Source organism: Erinaceus europaeus, chromosome 15, assembly GCF_950295315.1.
Source record: "Erinaceus europaeus chromosome 15, mEriEur2.1, whole genome shotgun sequence".
NCBI lineage: Eukaryota > Metazoa > Chordata > Mammalia > Eulipotyphla > Erinaceidae > Erinaceus > Erinaceus europaeus.
This window is the reverse complement of record NC_080176.1, coordinates 12,066,082-12,082,461: the sequence shown is the minus strand read 5'-3', so window position 1 is coordinate 12,082,461 and position 16,380 is coordinate 12,066,082. Positions and strand designations below refer to the sequence as shown.

At 52.1% G+C, this 16,380-nt stretch overlaps 1 protein-coding gene across 1 annotated transcript; it reads right to left on the bottom strand.

Annotated features, from left to right (window-relative positions):
* Window positions 1-772: 772 nt before the first annotated feature.
* Window positions 773-12,539, bottom strand: UMOD (uromodulin). The gene is made up of 10 exons (XM_007516588.3): window positions 12,349-12,539; window positions 10,117-10,911; window positions 9,900-10,007; window positions 9,060-9,268; window positions 7,788-7,936; window positions 5,944-6,189; window positions 3,990-4,152; window positions 3,342-3,423; window positions 2,414-2,455; window positions 773-1,237 (listed from the first exon to the last, which is right to left on the bottom strand). The coding sequence occupies exons 1-10, from the start codon at window positions 12,437-12,439 to the stop codon at window positions 1,176-1,178; spliced, it is 1,947 nt and encodes a 648-aa protein (XP_007516650.2). The 5' UTR covers window positions 12,440-12,539; the 3' UTR covers window positions 773-1,175.
* Between the last annotated feature and the right edge of the window lie 3,841 nt (window positions 12,540-16,380).

Here is a 16,380-nt window from a genome sequence, read left to right as displayed (position 1 = left end):
AGGCGGAAGGGCAGTGACAGAGGGGCCCTGGAACATACCTGGCACTGCTGTCTGTCCCTTGTCAGCTCTAAGGATAAAGACCCCTGGAGGCAGGGGCTGTGTTTGTGCAACCACTGGTTTTTTCCTGAGCACCATGCCTAGCACATGTTACCTACTCAAATAAAAGCTTCTAAAAAGCTGAGTGAGCCCTGGGAGGACATCTCTGTCATGATGATATCATACAGCAGCCTATGCCATAATGTATGATTATGGAGAAACAGCAGCCTGTCAGACCACTGCTTTGACAATACCTCATAGGCTGTAGTGATCTGGCCAAGTTCCCCTTCCCTTCCAGCTGCTTTAGGGCATAGGAACTGTGTCTGACCTGGGTCTCCAGAAGTTGCAGAGTGCCTGGCACATAGCAGATACTACGAAAACAGTTCTTGGATGGATGGATGGATGAATGGATGGATGGATGGGGCAAATATTTCTAGGATGGATGGATGGGACTATGGCTGGCTGGCTGGATGGGTGAATGAATGATGGATAGAGCAAATATTTCTTGGATGGATTGATGGCTGGCTGGCTGGCTGGAGCTCAGAGGCATGGCGCATTCTATCTGAGGTCATGCACCAACACCAGAATTGAACTCTGTCTCTCTGAACAGACTGTGACCTCCTTGCAGACAGGGATGGGGTCCAGATATTATTGGGCAGTGCCTGCCTGCACAGACCAGATGCTCAACAGACACTTGAATGAATGAATGAATGAATGAATGGATGACTTCAAAGACTGAGCTTTTCAAATTGCTATTTTGCAACATTCTTTTTAAAAGATTTTTTCTTTAATTTGCTACAAGAGATCCACAGGAGACAGAGAGAAAAAAACCAAGAACCCCCTGGTCCATGCAGTACTAGGCAGTGAATCAGGTGCCCCGGGCATATACGTTGAGCTATTTTCCTGCCACATTTTGCCACACTCAACGGGGGACTCATGTGTAGACATATCACAAGCTGCATGTTGACAGAAGGCAGTATTTAAAGGCAGGGCCTGTTTTTATGGAAGCAAAGGCTCAAGTGTGGGAGACAGAAGCAGGCTGGCTGAAGTGTGTGCCCCCTTTTCTGTGCCTGGTGCTCAGACTGTCACCTTCCCAGTCGCACAGAGGGAGCAGGTGGGCACAGAGTTCAGGGTTGCCATCACTGAGCCACCAGGGTGAAGGTCATGGGCAGAAGCAGCAGCAGCCAGGCCTTCAGATACCCTGAAACAAGGGCAGACATGGAGGAGTCACTGCTGTGAGCACCACTAGGCCTTCGTGCAAACTCCCCTCACATCCCCTCCACACCGACCGGCCAGGCACAGCTGCCCTCTCTGAGCTCATCTGTCAGAAAAAAAAAAAAGAAAGAAAGCTTTCTCTCTGTTGGCCCCGAAATCAATCAGAAGAACAATGCCCACTCTGGGTAGAAAAGGAGGAGGCACCCTGCCAGGTGGGCCAGTCTGAAAAAGGGAGTTTTTCCTCAGGCAGTAGTTTTAGCACTTTTGTGCAGTGCTCAACCTGATCAGCAGTCCATTGGTGACCTTGAGGGGTAATTACCTCTCAGGAGTATGTTGCTCCTAGCTCTGAGCATGCCAGCATGGGGTAAAACTAGCTCCCATTAAACATCAAGTGGTATAATGACTCCCTCACATACAGGTGCCAGGAACAAGGAACCAGGAAGGGGAAACCATGAGCCAGATTCACTTTATAACTAGCTTTTCAGATGACTCAGTGGCCACAGACGTGCCACCAGTCCTGGGGCCTTGTGAGCAGAGGAACAGGGCTTGCAGATCTGCTGTGTTTGTACCAGGACCAGACTCAGTACTTGGTGGGTAGTAGCACCCAAAAAATACCTGTCACTTGCAGAAGGACTCATCACACAGGTATATGAGGGCTAGGGAGGCAGCATAATGGTTCTGCAAAAGCCTTTCACGCCTGAGGCTCTAAGGAGACAGGTTTGATCCCAAGCACCACTATAAGCCAGAGCTGAGCAGGGCTCTTGTTTCTTTCTCATTAAAACTCAATAATATATATATATTTAAAAAGCAGGTGTGTGAGGTGAGTCTTGACGCTGCAGGGAATGACCCCAGTGCAGAATGAGAGTGTATCTGGCACTTGTGTACAGGCTGGTGACGAGGGTGTGTGTTACCACGCATGCCAGTACACACACACACACACACACCTGCAGTTGTGTGCCCCTGTGAGTGTGAGTGTGAGTTTGATTGCAAGCACATATGGGTGGTTTGTGTTCTCCTAGTCCTATTTGTGTGTATGGGGCCTGCCATTTGCACAGATGCAGATGTCCAGGTTTCAGAGCTGAGACCGAGCAGACCAGGTGTTCCTCTGCCCACAGGTCACAGCTGCCCTGGATGGAGGCTCTGGTGCAGGCGCTGGACTTACCCACGTAGCTGGAAGCAGCCCTGGAGGCTGGGGCCTGGACGCCTGGGGAGGGAAGGCGGAAGATCAGTGTGGGGGGAGGGAGGGCAGAGCTCCCCTCCCCTTCTCAGCCCACTCATCTTACAACCAGGGTGGTCGTTTTGATCCCAGTTCAGACCACATTACTCCCCTGCTTTGAGATCCCCTGCTGCTCTCAGGAGAGACCCCCAACCTTGGCAAGAGCTACAAGGCCCCACATGCTCTGCCCCCTTACCTCCCCACTCCCCCATATTATCCTCCCCCATCTGCCTGGCCTTCTCTGACAGCATCCCTTCCACCACAGGCCCTTTGCACATGCTATATGCCCTCTGCCAGAGATTATCTCTTTCCAACTCTCCATGTCCACCCACCCTTCTTTCCTTGACCCTCCCACCCCCCAGTTAATTTCTGAATCTTAGCTCCATTTTGCCCCCATCTTCACACTGGCTCTGGTCTTCTTCTAAGAGCTCAGAGGCCCTAATACATCTGCTTTATGGCCCTTATAGCAGTTACAGATGTGCACACTAGAGGACTCGACTAATGTCCCTCCCACTGGTCCCTAAACTCCATGAAAGCCCAGCCTGTGTCTGTACTTGCTTGTCAGGAGATGCCCAACCACCAGCAAAGGACATGTTATCTATCTATATGCAGAACATAGCTGTAGAGTGAATGAATGGACAGATGAATGAATTAGTGGAGGAATGAGTGAATGAATGAGTGAATGAATGAGTGAATGAATGAATAAGAGTTGGATACAGGAAGCCAGCTTACATTGCCCAACTTGCCCCAGAGTCCACTTGCTCCCATTCTTCAAATCCCAACAAGATTCCAAGAGCCAACACCCCCCCCCCCCCACCTCCAGAGAACATTCTCAGCAGGGTAGGAGGGCAGGGGGTGAGGGAGAGGCTCCTACTTTGCCGTTTGATGGGGCCCAAGTTCAGCACACGCGTCTGGTCTATGGCACCTCCACTGTGAAGCCTGGTCCTGGAGCAGGTCTGCAGGGAGAGAAGGGCCAGGGCAGAGGGGGCTGGGTGTGGCCCTGCCTGTCCCCAGGAGCGGCCTCCTGCCCCCCAGCTGCGAGTTTGGGGATGTGGCAGGAGGCAACTTCAGCTCCCTGCTCTCTTTATTTGTCAGATGCACAACTGCAGAACACTGAACTCCTCCTCCCAGCCTCTCCTCTGAGAGAGATAATAGCACAGTGCCTCCTAGAGTTGTGGGGAGACAACGAAAAGTAAGGTGCACAGGGTGGTGGGAGGGTCTGTTTCTGTGGCTGTGGCATGAGCTGCAGAGGCACTGCTGGGGTCCCAGCCGCCCGTACCCCATCTTTCTGCAAGCTCCACCCCTGCACTTTGGTGGAGCAGAGACAGGGCAACGGACACATCCCCCCTCCAAGTAGATCTCTAGAGCTGGGGCTTTGAGGGAGCCAGATTCCTCCAGAGAAGCTGGAGAACATTATTGGGGTGTCTCTTTTTGGGGGAGCAGCAGTTATTTTGCTGTGGCTGATGGTGGCCTTCTCTGGCACCTCGCCACCATGTTCTGGCTGGGAGGTGGGGGCACTCACAGGCTTGCACCTCTCGGTCACCGTGTCGCAGAGGTACACTTCACAATGCAGGTAGACCAGGTCATAGTTCCCGGCGAAACGGAACATCTGGACAGAAAATCGGCCCTGGGGAGACTCCCCGTTCTCCACCACCTGGATGGTCGAGTCCTCCACGCGGGGACACCTGGGAGGGGTGACCATCCCAGCACACATCAAGAGGCCAGTTAGACAGACACTCTGGCTTCTTCTGGACACAAATCTCGCTCTGCCACCCATTTGCTGAGCGACCTGGGGCAGCCCATTCAATGCCTCTGTGCCTCAGTTTCCCTGTTTGTGGACAGGAAATGATGGTTACAGCTGTGAGATAACCACGAGGGTTAAGTAGGCTGAGTTTTCTGGGATCTTAGCTGCCCTTTGTGTGTCCATGCAGGCGATGTGTGAGGAGAAACACTCTCAGCACCGAGCAGAAGCTACACCAGGTTAGAACTTCCCGACTTCCCACGGGGTAGCATTCCATTACAAACTGGCCCTCTACGTACTATGTGCCTGGGACTCGTCAGAGCCATGAGCACTGCTGGGTACTGTGGGTACTGACCGAGGGGTTTGTGTATACCCTCCCACGCACCCACCATCGGACCCAAATGCACTGAGAGGAAATTCAGTGCAAAAACTCACACATGTGCAGGGCTAGGCCTAGATACACAGGCACTGGGGTGGGTACACTGGGTGCCACCCCTTCTGCCATCTCACACTCCTGGCTCTGAACCAATTAAGAAAAGAGCTGAGTACTGTGGAGATGACACAGTGGTTCTGCAAAAGACTCTCATATCTGAAACTCTGTGGTCCCAGGTTCAATCTTCAGCACCACCAGAAACCAGAGGTAAGCAGTGCTCTTATTTCTCTCTCTGTGTGACTTTCTCTGTGTATCTCCCTCATTAAAGAAAAAATAGGATGGGATACGGAAGTCTGGTGGTGGGAAATGTGTGAAGCTGTACCTCTCTTATCCTATGGTTTTGTCAATGTTTCCTTTTTATAAATAAAAATTTTAGATAAATAAGTAAATAAAGGGGCTGGGTAATGGTGTGCCTGGTTGAGGGGACATGTTACACTGCACAAGGTCCAAGGTTCAAGCCCCCAGCTCCCACCGGCACAGGAAAAGCTTTGCAAGTGAAGCAGCGTTACAGGTGTTTCTCTGTCTTTCTCCCTTTCTATGACACTCTTGCCTCTCAATTTCTGGCTGTCTTTATCCAATAAACAAATAAAGATAATAAAACAAATTTTAAAATAAATAATCAAACATCATTTTAAAGAGCTGAATGCTGGCTATGCAGAGGACAAACTGAGAAGGGAAATTCTGGGGGTAGCATTCACTCTCCACGCTGTCACCCCCTCGCTTCATATCCGACTCTGAAATGCAAAGCCCAGGAGCCTAAGAAGTGGCTCAGTGTGAAACACAAATGTCTGCTCTGAGTGAGGCTCTGGGTTCAAATCCAGGTAGCACAATGGGAGTATCTTGGACAGCGTCAAGGATGAGAATGGGTGGAGTCCATAGATGCTTAAGCTGTGCACAGAGATAGAGAGGGAGAGACAGAGACACCTGCAAATCTGCTTCACTGCTCCTGAAGCATCCCCCCTGCAGATGGGGAGCAGGGACTCAAACCTATCTTTACAATTTTAAGCAAACACACTGACAGAGCAATCGATGGCATCTAATAGAAGTTCTAATGTTGCAGTATTCAAAAACACTCAGGAGCATGACTGTTTTCAGGTCTCATGAGAGTTTGATGCTTTGGTGATAGACTGTAACATGTGCACTCTAGCTGGTATGCCATCTCCTGGTCCTGGTAATGGCAGGAGGAGGGTGAGATTCCAGCTAGACTTAAGTGACCTCAAAACTGTGCTCTCCCCCAAACAAGTTAAAAAATGCCCCTACCCCAGGCCTAAGCCGCAAGCCATGCCAGAGCCTTTGTCTCACCCGTCCTGAATGATGAAGTACTTCAAGATGTCTGTGGCGTTGTCGGTGGGCGTGGCGTAGCAATTGGTCATTAGCAGCACAAAGCGGGACAGGTCGCCTCCGTCCAGCATGGTGCCCACGTAGAGAAAGGCTTCTGTGGACAGGGCGACAGAGGGGCCCTGGAAGGGCTCCAGGTAGGCGGGGCTCTGGAAGAGCGCCATGCGCACGGTGAACATGCCAGTCCCCCCCACGCTGATGTTCAAGGCGCTGCAGACAGAGAATGGGCCGGTGAGAGGCTGGGGCTGGGAACAGCAACGGCTCAGCCCCCCTCACCTGCCCGCAGCACAGGCAGGGTAATTATGTGTGCTTTTGTTGACCTGGAATCCGCCTGCCATTGTCCTGCAAATGGCAAAGTGCACACAGGCCTGGGCTCTAACTAGACTGAGCATCACAGCTGGAACCAGAAAGATACTTTTTTTTTTTGTATTTATTTATTTTCCCTTTTGTTGCCCTTGTTGTTTTTTCATTGTTGTAGTAGTTATTGTTGTTGTTGTTATTGATGTCGTCGTTGATAGATAGGACAGAGAGAAATGGAGGAAGGGAAGACAGAGGGGGAGAGAAAGACAGACACCTGCAGACCTGCTTCACCATCTGTGAAACGACTCCCCTGCAGGTGGGGAGTTGGGGGCTCGAACTGGGATTCTTACGCCAGTCCTTGCGCTTCGTGCCATGTGTATTTAACCCACTGCGCTACCGCTCTACTCCTGGAAAGATATTTTCATACTGATGGGTTGCTCCCTAGAATCTGAGGGGCTTGGTGACATACTCACATTCTCTAGGACACTGCTTGGCCAGGTGGCTGCAGGCAGGCAGGGAGCAGCCTTTTCCCCCAACCCCCCAAGTCAGCCAAACCTGCACCCTCACTGGTACCCAGCACCTCTCCCAAGCCCACTTGGCCTTGACAATATAAGACTGTGGGCAAGCTTCAAAGTGAAGGGAATGGCAGCTGGGGTGACAGAATAATGGTTCCGCAAAAGGCCATCATGCCCGAGACTCCGTACAAGGGGAGTGACAACCACACGCCCCTCCTGGGCGCTCTAAGCTCGAAAGGAGACATTGCCGGCTGCACACTCAGCATTGTGTCCGCCACAGAGTCAGCTCTCTGTGGATGCCTGCTATGATCCCAGTATCACATATCTGTAAGCCACCCTCTTCAGAGACTCTTGATCTTATTTAGTAACAACTGACTCTTTTATTAGTATTTTTTTAAATGCTGAAACTTCATGTACCACCAGATTGTGTGAAACTTCTCTGGTCCACAACTCTGATGCACTGCTATAAAGACTCTCAAACTCCAGAGAGGGAAGAATCTGCCATCTCTTTAAACTCCTTCCAATAACAGAGAAGAAGAGATGACCCCAATCCAGGATATGATTAGCTCTGCCCCACAGTGAGTCTGACCCCAAACCCCATAGAGGGCTTGGGTTGGGACCCCAGCCCCATAGCAGGTCTGATCTGGACCTCAGCTTCCCTCTGATCCAAACCCCTTGCCTCTCTCATAAAGCCAGAGTCCCAAGTACTAATGTTTATATACAGAGCACGATCATGCGTCTCAGAAAAAGCAAAAAGCAGAGTGCAGTAGGGGTAGCCAGCATCCCAAAGCTACCTCTTTAGAGAGTAACAGTCCCAGATTTGACTCCCAGCTCCAGAACTCCTCCCTGGGCTCCTCCATTGGGAAATATGCCTCACAAGCACCCCTCAACTCCCCCAGTCCTTATGGGTGGCAGCTGTCAGGCTGGACCCAGTGGTTAAGGGACTATGGGGTGTCCCTATCCAGGGGTGCTGGGGGTCCCCTCTGGCCGCACCTGACCATTGGCTGCAGGGAGGTCTGCAGGCTGACTTTCATGTCCAGGGGGAAGGAGCAGGCAAAATTGATCTTGATGTTGCGATCGCGGACGATGATCTCATCTGCCAGGTAGAGAGTATTGCTGTACGTGGCGTGGGTTTCGTTCCTCTGCATGGGGGGGGGGGGGAGAAGCCTGAGAACCTGAGTCGACATGCAAAGATGAAGGAGCATCCTCTGGTCAGTTCTGTCTCCCTCCCGCCATCCACATCCCAAAGTCATATATGAGCCTATGTTATGCGTTAGGTCCTTGGCTAAACGTTCCATATGTGTTCACTCCTTGAGTGACCCCAAGGGACAGGGCTACCACCTTACTGACTAGTGATGAGGTGCTGGGGGTGCAGAGACACTGCCCCACCCTGAGTACCTACCCAGAGTCTATGGACCCCAGCAAGCCTGGAGTCTCCCCATTTCTCTCAAGCACTATTTATACTGAAAACCAATGTCAAGCCACCATTAATTCAGGGTGGAATTTTAAAATCTATGCTTGGCCAATGGCAATAAATTTTCCTTCCTTTTGTCATCTTTCTTTCTTTCTCCTCTGCTTTAGGGAAGGAGGGAGGGAGAGATGGGTTCTACCCATACAGCCATCTTCCGTTGGGTCCCTTCTCAGGAAGTTTCCACAAGGCTGGTCCAGTGTTAGGTTCTCTGAACACAAATGCTGTAGACCCTGCCTCCTGTGTCAGCCAGAGATCAGCAGACCTGCTCTGGACCCAGCAGGGAACTATCATGGCCCCGTCTGGGTCTGCTTTGCCCCATCTGTAAAATGGGGTGCTGTCTCTTGAACCACCTTCATTCTTTGAAGCTAACACTTACTGAACACCGTGCTAATCATGCACTTTTGGCCTGCCCTTCTTTTTTCTTGTTAATACTTTATTCATTGGATAAAAGCAGAAACAAATCAAAAGGGAAGAGTAAGGCATAGATGTGAGAGGGACACCTGCAGGACTGTTTGTGAAGCTTTCCCCCTGCAAGTGGGGACCGAGGGCATGAACCTGGGTCTTTGAGCATTGTAATAATGTGCGCTCTACCCACTACCCAGCCCTTGACCTGCCCTTCTTAATCTGGCAAAGTAGCTTTATGATCACTCTATTTTGCAGCTAGGGAAACTGAGTCACAACCAGGCTAATGACCCTCCCTGCCAACCAAACTCACGGGCCTTGTGTATATGTAACGAGAGTCAGGACTTGAGCCAGGCTGTACTGCAAACCTCTCCCACACTTCCAGGACCTACCGTCATCACTGTCCCACAGGGGCCATGCCTGGCTGGGGTCACCACAGACATCCAGTCCCTGTCACCCCGCTCGGGGAAGCCTGAGCAGCGGCTGTCACGCAGGTACATGAAGACCTTCTCAAAGCCCAGGCTCTTCAGCTGGCACTTGCTCAGGGACACCTTGATGTTGTCCACCCCACACTTCAGCCTGCGCTCCAGCAGTGAGATATCTGAGGTGGGTGGGAAGAGCAGGGGATGGGTCTGGATGGGGTCCCTGCTGGCCTCTGGTGACCCCTCAGAATGATGGTCCTTGTCCTTGGTCACTGCCTACCATCCCCCACACAGAAAGGTCCTTGCCTCCCAAGCACATGGTCTCACCAGAGATGCTGAAGTCCTGTCTACACTGGCAATGTCCCCCATTAGTGAGCTGGCAATCACCAGAGATGCTGAAGTCCTGTCTGTCCTGGCAATGCCCCTCCTCCATTAGTGGACTAGCACTCACCAGAGATGTTGAAGTCTTGTCTGTCCTGGCAACGCCCCATTAGTGGACTGGCACACACCAGAGATGCTAAAGTCCTGCTTGCACTGTCAATGCCCCCATTAGTGGACTAACAATCACCAGAGATGCTGAAGTCCTGTCTGTCCTGGCAATGTCCCCCCCTCCATTAGTGGACTGGCACTCACCAGAGATGCTGAAGTCCTATTTGACCTGGCAATGCCCCCATTAGTGGACTGGCATTCACCTGAGATGTTCAAGTCCTATTTGCCCTGGCAATGCCCCCATTAGTGGACTGGCACTCACCAGAGATGCTGAAGTCCTATTTGCCCTGGCAATGCCCCCAATAGTGGACTGGCACTCACCAGAGATGTTCAAGTCCTGCTTGCACCGACAATGCCACATCCCATTAATGGACCGGCACTCCTCGTCCACGCTGCACTCGTCGCACGTCCCCTCCACGGAGCTGGGGTCTGCAGGGCCCCGACACACAGAGACAGACAGTCACCATAGAAGGATGCAGCCCCACCCACTCACCCACCCACCCTTCCCCGGGCTGGCGGTGCTGGGGGGGAGGCTCACCGGTGCAGTAGGCCAGGTGGCACTCGGGGGGCGCCGTGAGGTTGTAGACGTAGTAGCCACCGGGGCAGGCCTTCACCTGCACGGGCACGTCCCACAGGCAGCAGTGGCCGCTCCAGTGTGCGCAGGCCGTGCGGCTGACGATGCCGTCCACGCTGGACGGGTGCGAGCCATTGAGCCACATGGGCGCCGCCGTGTTGCAGCGCAGGACGGGGACGCAGCTCTGTGCCAGGCGCACGCCCCCCTGCCCCACGAAGCGGTACCAGCCGCTCAGGTTGGTGTCGCAGGAGAAGCCCGGCCAGTACTCGGTGCTGCGCCAGTACTCGTCCAGGACGCTGTGCTCCTGGCACGGGTCCGCGCACACCCGCGCCCCCTGCGCGCCGCCATAGTAGCCGTCGGGCACACAGTCCAGGCCCCGCCCACAGGAGCCAGGCGCGCATGCGCAGTGCCGCCCGTCGCCCAGGTAGCCCTCGGGGCACTCGCACGAGTAGTTGCCCTCGAGGTTGACGCAGGTGGCCAGGGGGTGACAGTCGCTCAGCCCAGGTTCCGCGCACTCATCCACATCGGTGCAACCAAGGCCGGGCGTCAGGCGGAAGCCGTCCAGGCATGTACAGGTGTAGGAGCCGGGCGTGTTGATGCAGTTGCTGTCGGAGGAGCAGTTGTGCGCCCCTTGGAGGGCGCACTCGTCCAGGTCCACGCAGGTCAGCCCATCGCCGGAGAAGCCCTCCCTGCAGGTGCACCTGGTGACAGTGCCGTCCTCCAGGCAGGTGGCGTTGCCGTGACACTCAGCGCAGCTTCCTGTGGACAGAGCAGCCCAGCCTCAGAGGGGGGCCAGCTCAGGGGCCAGCACTCTCCCAGAGGCTCCTCTAGTGCCCATGATCTTTATTTACTTTTTAAAAGATTGATTTGTTCATGGGAGAGGGAGAGGGAGGAGGAGAGAGAGAATCAGAGCATCCCGTATGATGTCAGGGATTGAACTCAGGACTTCATGCTTGAGGATCTAATGCTTAATCTACCGTGCCACCTCCCTGGTGCAATAAGCCCAGGGTTTAAGGCCCAGTCCCTGGCTGACCTTCCACTGCCTGCACCAGGAGGAGGCAGCTGGAGGGGGCAGAAGGAAGAAGAAGGAAGAAGGGAGGAGGAGGAAGGGGAGAAAGGAGGAGAAAGAAGAGGGAGAAGAAAAAGGAGAAGGAGGGAGAAGAAGAGGAGGAAGAGGAAAAAGAGGAGGAAAGAAAGAAAGGCAGGCAGGCACAAAATAATAAACCAATCGGTCATAGAGCCCAGATTCCCACCATCCATTCTTCTCCATGAAGCACCGCCTCTAAGATGTGTTTTCTTTGGAAACAACCACGTTCTCCAAGAACTCAACACTCAACTAGGATACAGGTGAGTCTGTGCCCTTCACCCAGCTGGCATGTTTTCTGTCTTCTGCTCTTCTCTGATCCCTCGCCTCCTCTTTGAAGATGTCCCCAGTTGTCCCTGGCAGGTGATAGGTCACACCTCCATGCTGGCCTGGAGGATCACCCTGGTGCTTGGCCTGGCTGTAAATGGGAAGCTGGAGTACAGAGCACCACACTTGGGCGCGAGCCCCTGGCTTCCTTCCCAGGGACAGGCTGAAAGCGGGTGGACACAGTGCATGGAAGGAACTCTATGGAATGATCTTGGAGAGGAGGGGAGGTGTTTGGAAGCCAGTTCTTCTGTGTGGCTGAGTGTGTTCCAGTTAATTATTTATTTATTTATTTGATCGGACAGAAATTGAGATGCAAAGAGGAGAGATGGAGAGAGACAGAGAGCAGCCCTGCAGCCCTGTTTCACCACTTGTGAAGTGTCCCCTCTGCAGGTGTGGATTGGGGATTTGAACCCAGATTCTTGAATCTGGTAATGTGTGCTCCATGAGATACACCATCCTCTGGCCTTCTTGATCTTCCAGCAAAGAGTCAGGGGGCCTCAGGGATGCTCTAGACTATAGTCTCTCAAGGTGAGATCCCAGGACCACAGCTGCACTATCATCACCTGGGAGCATGCTGGAAATGCGGAGCTCTGGGCCTCACTCCAGAACCCCAGAAGGGATCTGCATGTTATCAGAACTGCCTGAGTGAGTCTCCTGTACCAGAAAGTGTAAGAAATGGACCCAGAATAAGGTAAAATCTCCATCATGCTGGGAGAAGGATGGAGACCCAGATCTGCTTTGCGGCAGATACCCCCCCACCCCACCCCACCCCACACACCACTTACCTACTTCCAAGGCAGCAGTGGCTGCAGCTATGGTGACAGAAGTCAGCAGCACTACCAGCTGTGTGGAGCTGGGAGAGAAACGCTGGCCCATCCTTCCTGCTCTTCACAGCCACTTCCAGTCTGAGAAAGACCTGTCCAAAGACAAGAACAGATGGCCCCTGGGCTTTCTTCCTGAGCATGAGCCTGAGTGCCTGGGAACAGAGACAGGAGAAAAGGGGTGAAGGTAGGACCTGAGTGCTGCCCACAGCAGGAGGAGTGCTTTTCTTTATTTCTTTATTTTTTATTGTCACCAGGGTTATTGTTAGAGCTCAGTGCCTACATGATGAATTCACTTCTCCTGGTGGCTTTTTTAAAATAAGTTAAAACTCAAGAAGAAATTGGGGGAGAGAGAGAGAGAGAGGAAGAGACAGAGAAAGACCTGTGGCACTATTTCACCACTTGTGAGGCTTCCTCGCTGCAGGTGGAGACCAGGGACTTGAACCCAAGTCCTTGAGCCCATTGTGTTACCTCCCAGCCCGTTGAGGATTGCTTTGTGCACTACACAGCTCCTGAGATGACCCGTCTCTGAAGAGCCCCAGTTCTGGGAAAGGCTTGTCCCTCTGTGGCCCAACCCATGCCCCAGCCTCCATTCTCATCACTTTTGGAAGAACTGAATTTCCATTTAAAACATGAAGCCCCAAGGAAGCACTGGGGACTCTCCCTCTTACTGCTGGTAGCCTGGGTTTTTGGTTTTTTTTTAAAAACATGCCTAGCCCCTTGCCAGGCAGCTTCCAACTCACTCAAATCCATTCATTCACTCAGCAAACATTTTTTTGAGTGGCTACCATGTGCCAGACAGGGAGCAGGGCACCCTGGGAAGTGATAAGAGGGACAGAGAAACCCCCTGATGTCTCCTTACAGCTCTGTGCTGTCCCCAGGAGTGATTCCCCCCCATGGTGCTCTGTCATGTTTCCAGAGCTGCTTATTTTACCCAGTGAGGGAAATGATCCTCTGTGGATCCCACCATGATCCCAATTTTGACAGCAGCAAATAGGATTTGGCATGATGAGCAAATGCCTGGGACTTGGAGCCTGGGCAAGAACTCAGCTCTCTGTGTAACTAATTGCAGTGGTGTGACTCTAGGCAAGGTATTTCTTCTCATTCTTTCTTATTTTTGTTGTCACCAGGGCTTCACTGTTCCAATCTTTTTTTTTATCCTCAGGTGAAATGTAGATGATATAGGTAGATGTATAGATACAGATATAAAAACAGAGAAAGACACCATTGCACCAAAGTGTCCTCTGATGTGTCAGGTTCACTTTAAAGTCTTTATGTATTAGGTTAATTTTTTCAAGCCTCAATGGCCACAGTCTGCTATAATGATCTATTTATCGATTTGTTAATGGGGTGCCAGGGAATGAACCCAACCCTCATACAGGTGTGATACCACTAAGCCACCTCCCCAGCCTAGTTTTCATTCTATTTTTTTAACAAAAAAATTAGATAAACAAGGGAGAGAGGAATGCTGAAGGAGAGAGAGAGAAAGAGAGAGAGAGAGAGAGAGAGAAAGAGACAGACAGACAGAGAGAGAGAGACAGACAGAGAGAGAGAGACCATAACCTGGTTCCACCATCCATAGAGTTCCCATGGTACTTCTGTCTGTGGTGCCCCCATGTAGCAACAGGGATTGAGTCCAGGACCTTGCAAAAAGTAAGGCATATATATTTCCCTCTCTGCCATCTCCTGGCCCCTATGTGAACAATATTTTATGACCCACTGCACTGACTTTTACAGGCACACATGCAAAATATTTTTATTATTTTTTATTGCCGACAGGGTTATCACTGGGGCTCTGTGCCTACACAATGAATCCATAGTTCTTGGTGGTCATTTCTTTCCTTTTTTTTTTTTTTTAGATAGTACAGAGAGATGTTGAGAAGGGAGTGGGTAGATAGAGAGGGAGAGAGAAAAAGAGAAACCTATAACCCTGCTTCACTGCTCATGAAGCTTCCCCCCTGCAGGTGAGTAGTGGGGTTTTGAACCTGGGTCCTTGCACATGATACCATGTGTGATTAACCAAGAATGCCCCCTGCCAGGCCCCCACACATAATAAACTTTACAGAATATTTATCATTGTGTGCATTGCCTGCCTAGTTTATCTTTTGATTCTGGATTCAATTCACAGATGATTCCACCATCCACTGGTAGGTGGATTCTTCCAAAGTTAGTGGAAATTCAGCCCTCACCAATTTGAAAGCCACTGTGTGGGTCACAGATGATGGGTCATTGTCCCAGGGCTTTACTAAGATGCAATGGGGAAGGCAGGACTCCTGTTCATTGCTGTGTCCCCAGTGCCTAGTACATACATGCGGGACATTTAACTGGTTCGTGTTGAATACTTGAAAAAATAAATAAAACCATTGTTGATATCAGGGAAGCGTGGGGTTAAAAATGGGACTTACCAAAGATCATGAAATCAAGAACCAAGAGAGGAAGGACCCAGTCTAGGACAGACCTCAGTGTCCAATCTCTTATGTTCCTGTCCTCTCTTCCAGGTCAGTGGGAGCTGCAGACAGCTAGATGGGGAGCAGTGGGAGCAGAGGGGCAGAGAGTCTTACCTGGAGCCAACAGAGCGGAGTAAGTAACCCTCTGCCAGGCTGTGCGTCCTATATATGCCTACCCACCCTCTGCCCCTGCTGGCGACCTCTCCTCTGCTGGTTGTTTTTCTCAGGCTGGAATATTTCTTGCTTGGGGCCCCATGTTGCGTTCTCCTAGGCTTCAAGGTGGTTCTGTTTCCTGGTAGGTGGAGAGCCCACCTGACTGGCATTGGTTAGGGGGAGGTGGAGGAGTGGGGGGGGGGGTCACACTTGTGCCTGAGAATACTAGCCCCTGCTCTGCACCTTTTAGCATCAAGAGATTCCTTAGTTAGGAATTAACTGGGCAGTGGTACCAAGGTGCTAGCAAGGATAGAAGGGAGGTTGGAAGGGGGCAGCTTGTCCCTGGGGCCAGGCTGCCGGAGGATAAAGGGGACATGTATCTGTGGCCACTCAGGGTCCCAGTATTAGAGGAGCCCCTTTCTGAGGCACCCCCATCCTCATGGTCCTCCCCTGCTCCTCCCTGAGTCCAAACATGAGCAGGGGGGAATCTAAAATGGAGCTGATCCAGACATGGCAGCGCCAGGCCCACTGTTTGACTCAGGAGTCCCAGAAGGGCAGCTCCTGTGGGAGAGGAGGAAACCTTTTGGAATGGGCCGATTTGGGAACCAGTCGAATCCTGATGGGCCGCCTCTCTTGTACCAGTGGGTTCACTCCTTGGCCCTCCTGAAGTCACTTCTTTGCCTACAAACGGCTACATCTTAGAGGCCATTGTGAAGATAAAAAGCGGTGATGCAAATAAAGTCGGGCCACATTGATCCCACAGAGGGAGTCACAGCTAGTATCACAGGGATGGAGAAGGAGAGCCTGGGTCCACCTTCATGGCTCCCGACCTGGAGAGCCCTGCTGCTAGAGACCCCACAGGGAGGCATCAAGGACCAACTGCCCCTCTTCCTTATACTGCTCACCCGTCTGTGCCCCGCTTTCTGAGGTCACTGGTGCACACTCCTTTCCTGGCGCTCTGGTCAGGAACTCTGTTCCACATGATTAACCTAACACACACACACACACACACACACACACACACACACACACACACACACACACACACACACACCTTCCTCTGCCAGGGGTCTTCCTCTTACTGGCAGCCGTGTGGCCTTAAGGCTAAGGCAGGTGAGCTGCTCAGCGTGTCCTGAATACTAAACCTGCCTTGTCAGGGCGTCAGGCTCCAGAGAGTCTGCTGTTGCTTTCTCGTCTGGAAGTGGCCAGATTTGGGTGCTAGGGAGTGGGTGTGGGGGTAGTAGTGCTCAGGAACTGGCTCTGGGGGTCTGAGAAAACACAGGCTGCCTCTCTGTTACCTAGCAAATGGGAAGGAGAGGTTTGCAGAGACCCTGTTCACTTGACAAACATCTCTCTGGGACCTTGAATGTCTAAGGTCCCAGGTTCAAGTCCCAGC

Coding starts and splice junctions, on each gene's coding strand:
- UMOD (XM_007516588.3), bottom strand. CDS start 12,439: ATGGGCCAGCGTTTCTCTCCCAGCTCCACACAGCTGGTAGTGCTGCTG. Junction 4,153..5,943: donor TACTTCATCATTCAGGACGG/GTGAGACAAAGG, acceptor CACCCCTCCCAG/GTGTCCCCGCGTGGAGGACT. Junction 1,238..2,413: donor GGCTGCTTCCAGCTACGTGG/GTAAGTCCAGCG, acceptor CCCTTGTTTCAG/GGTATCTGAAGGCCTGGCTG.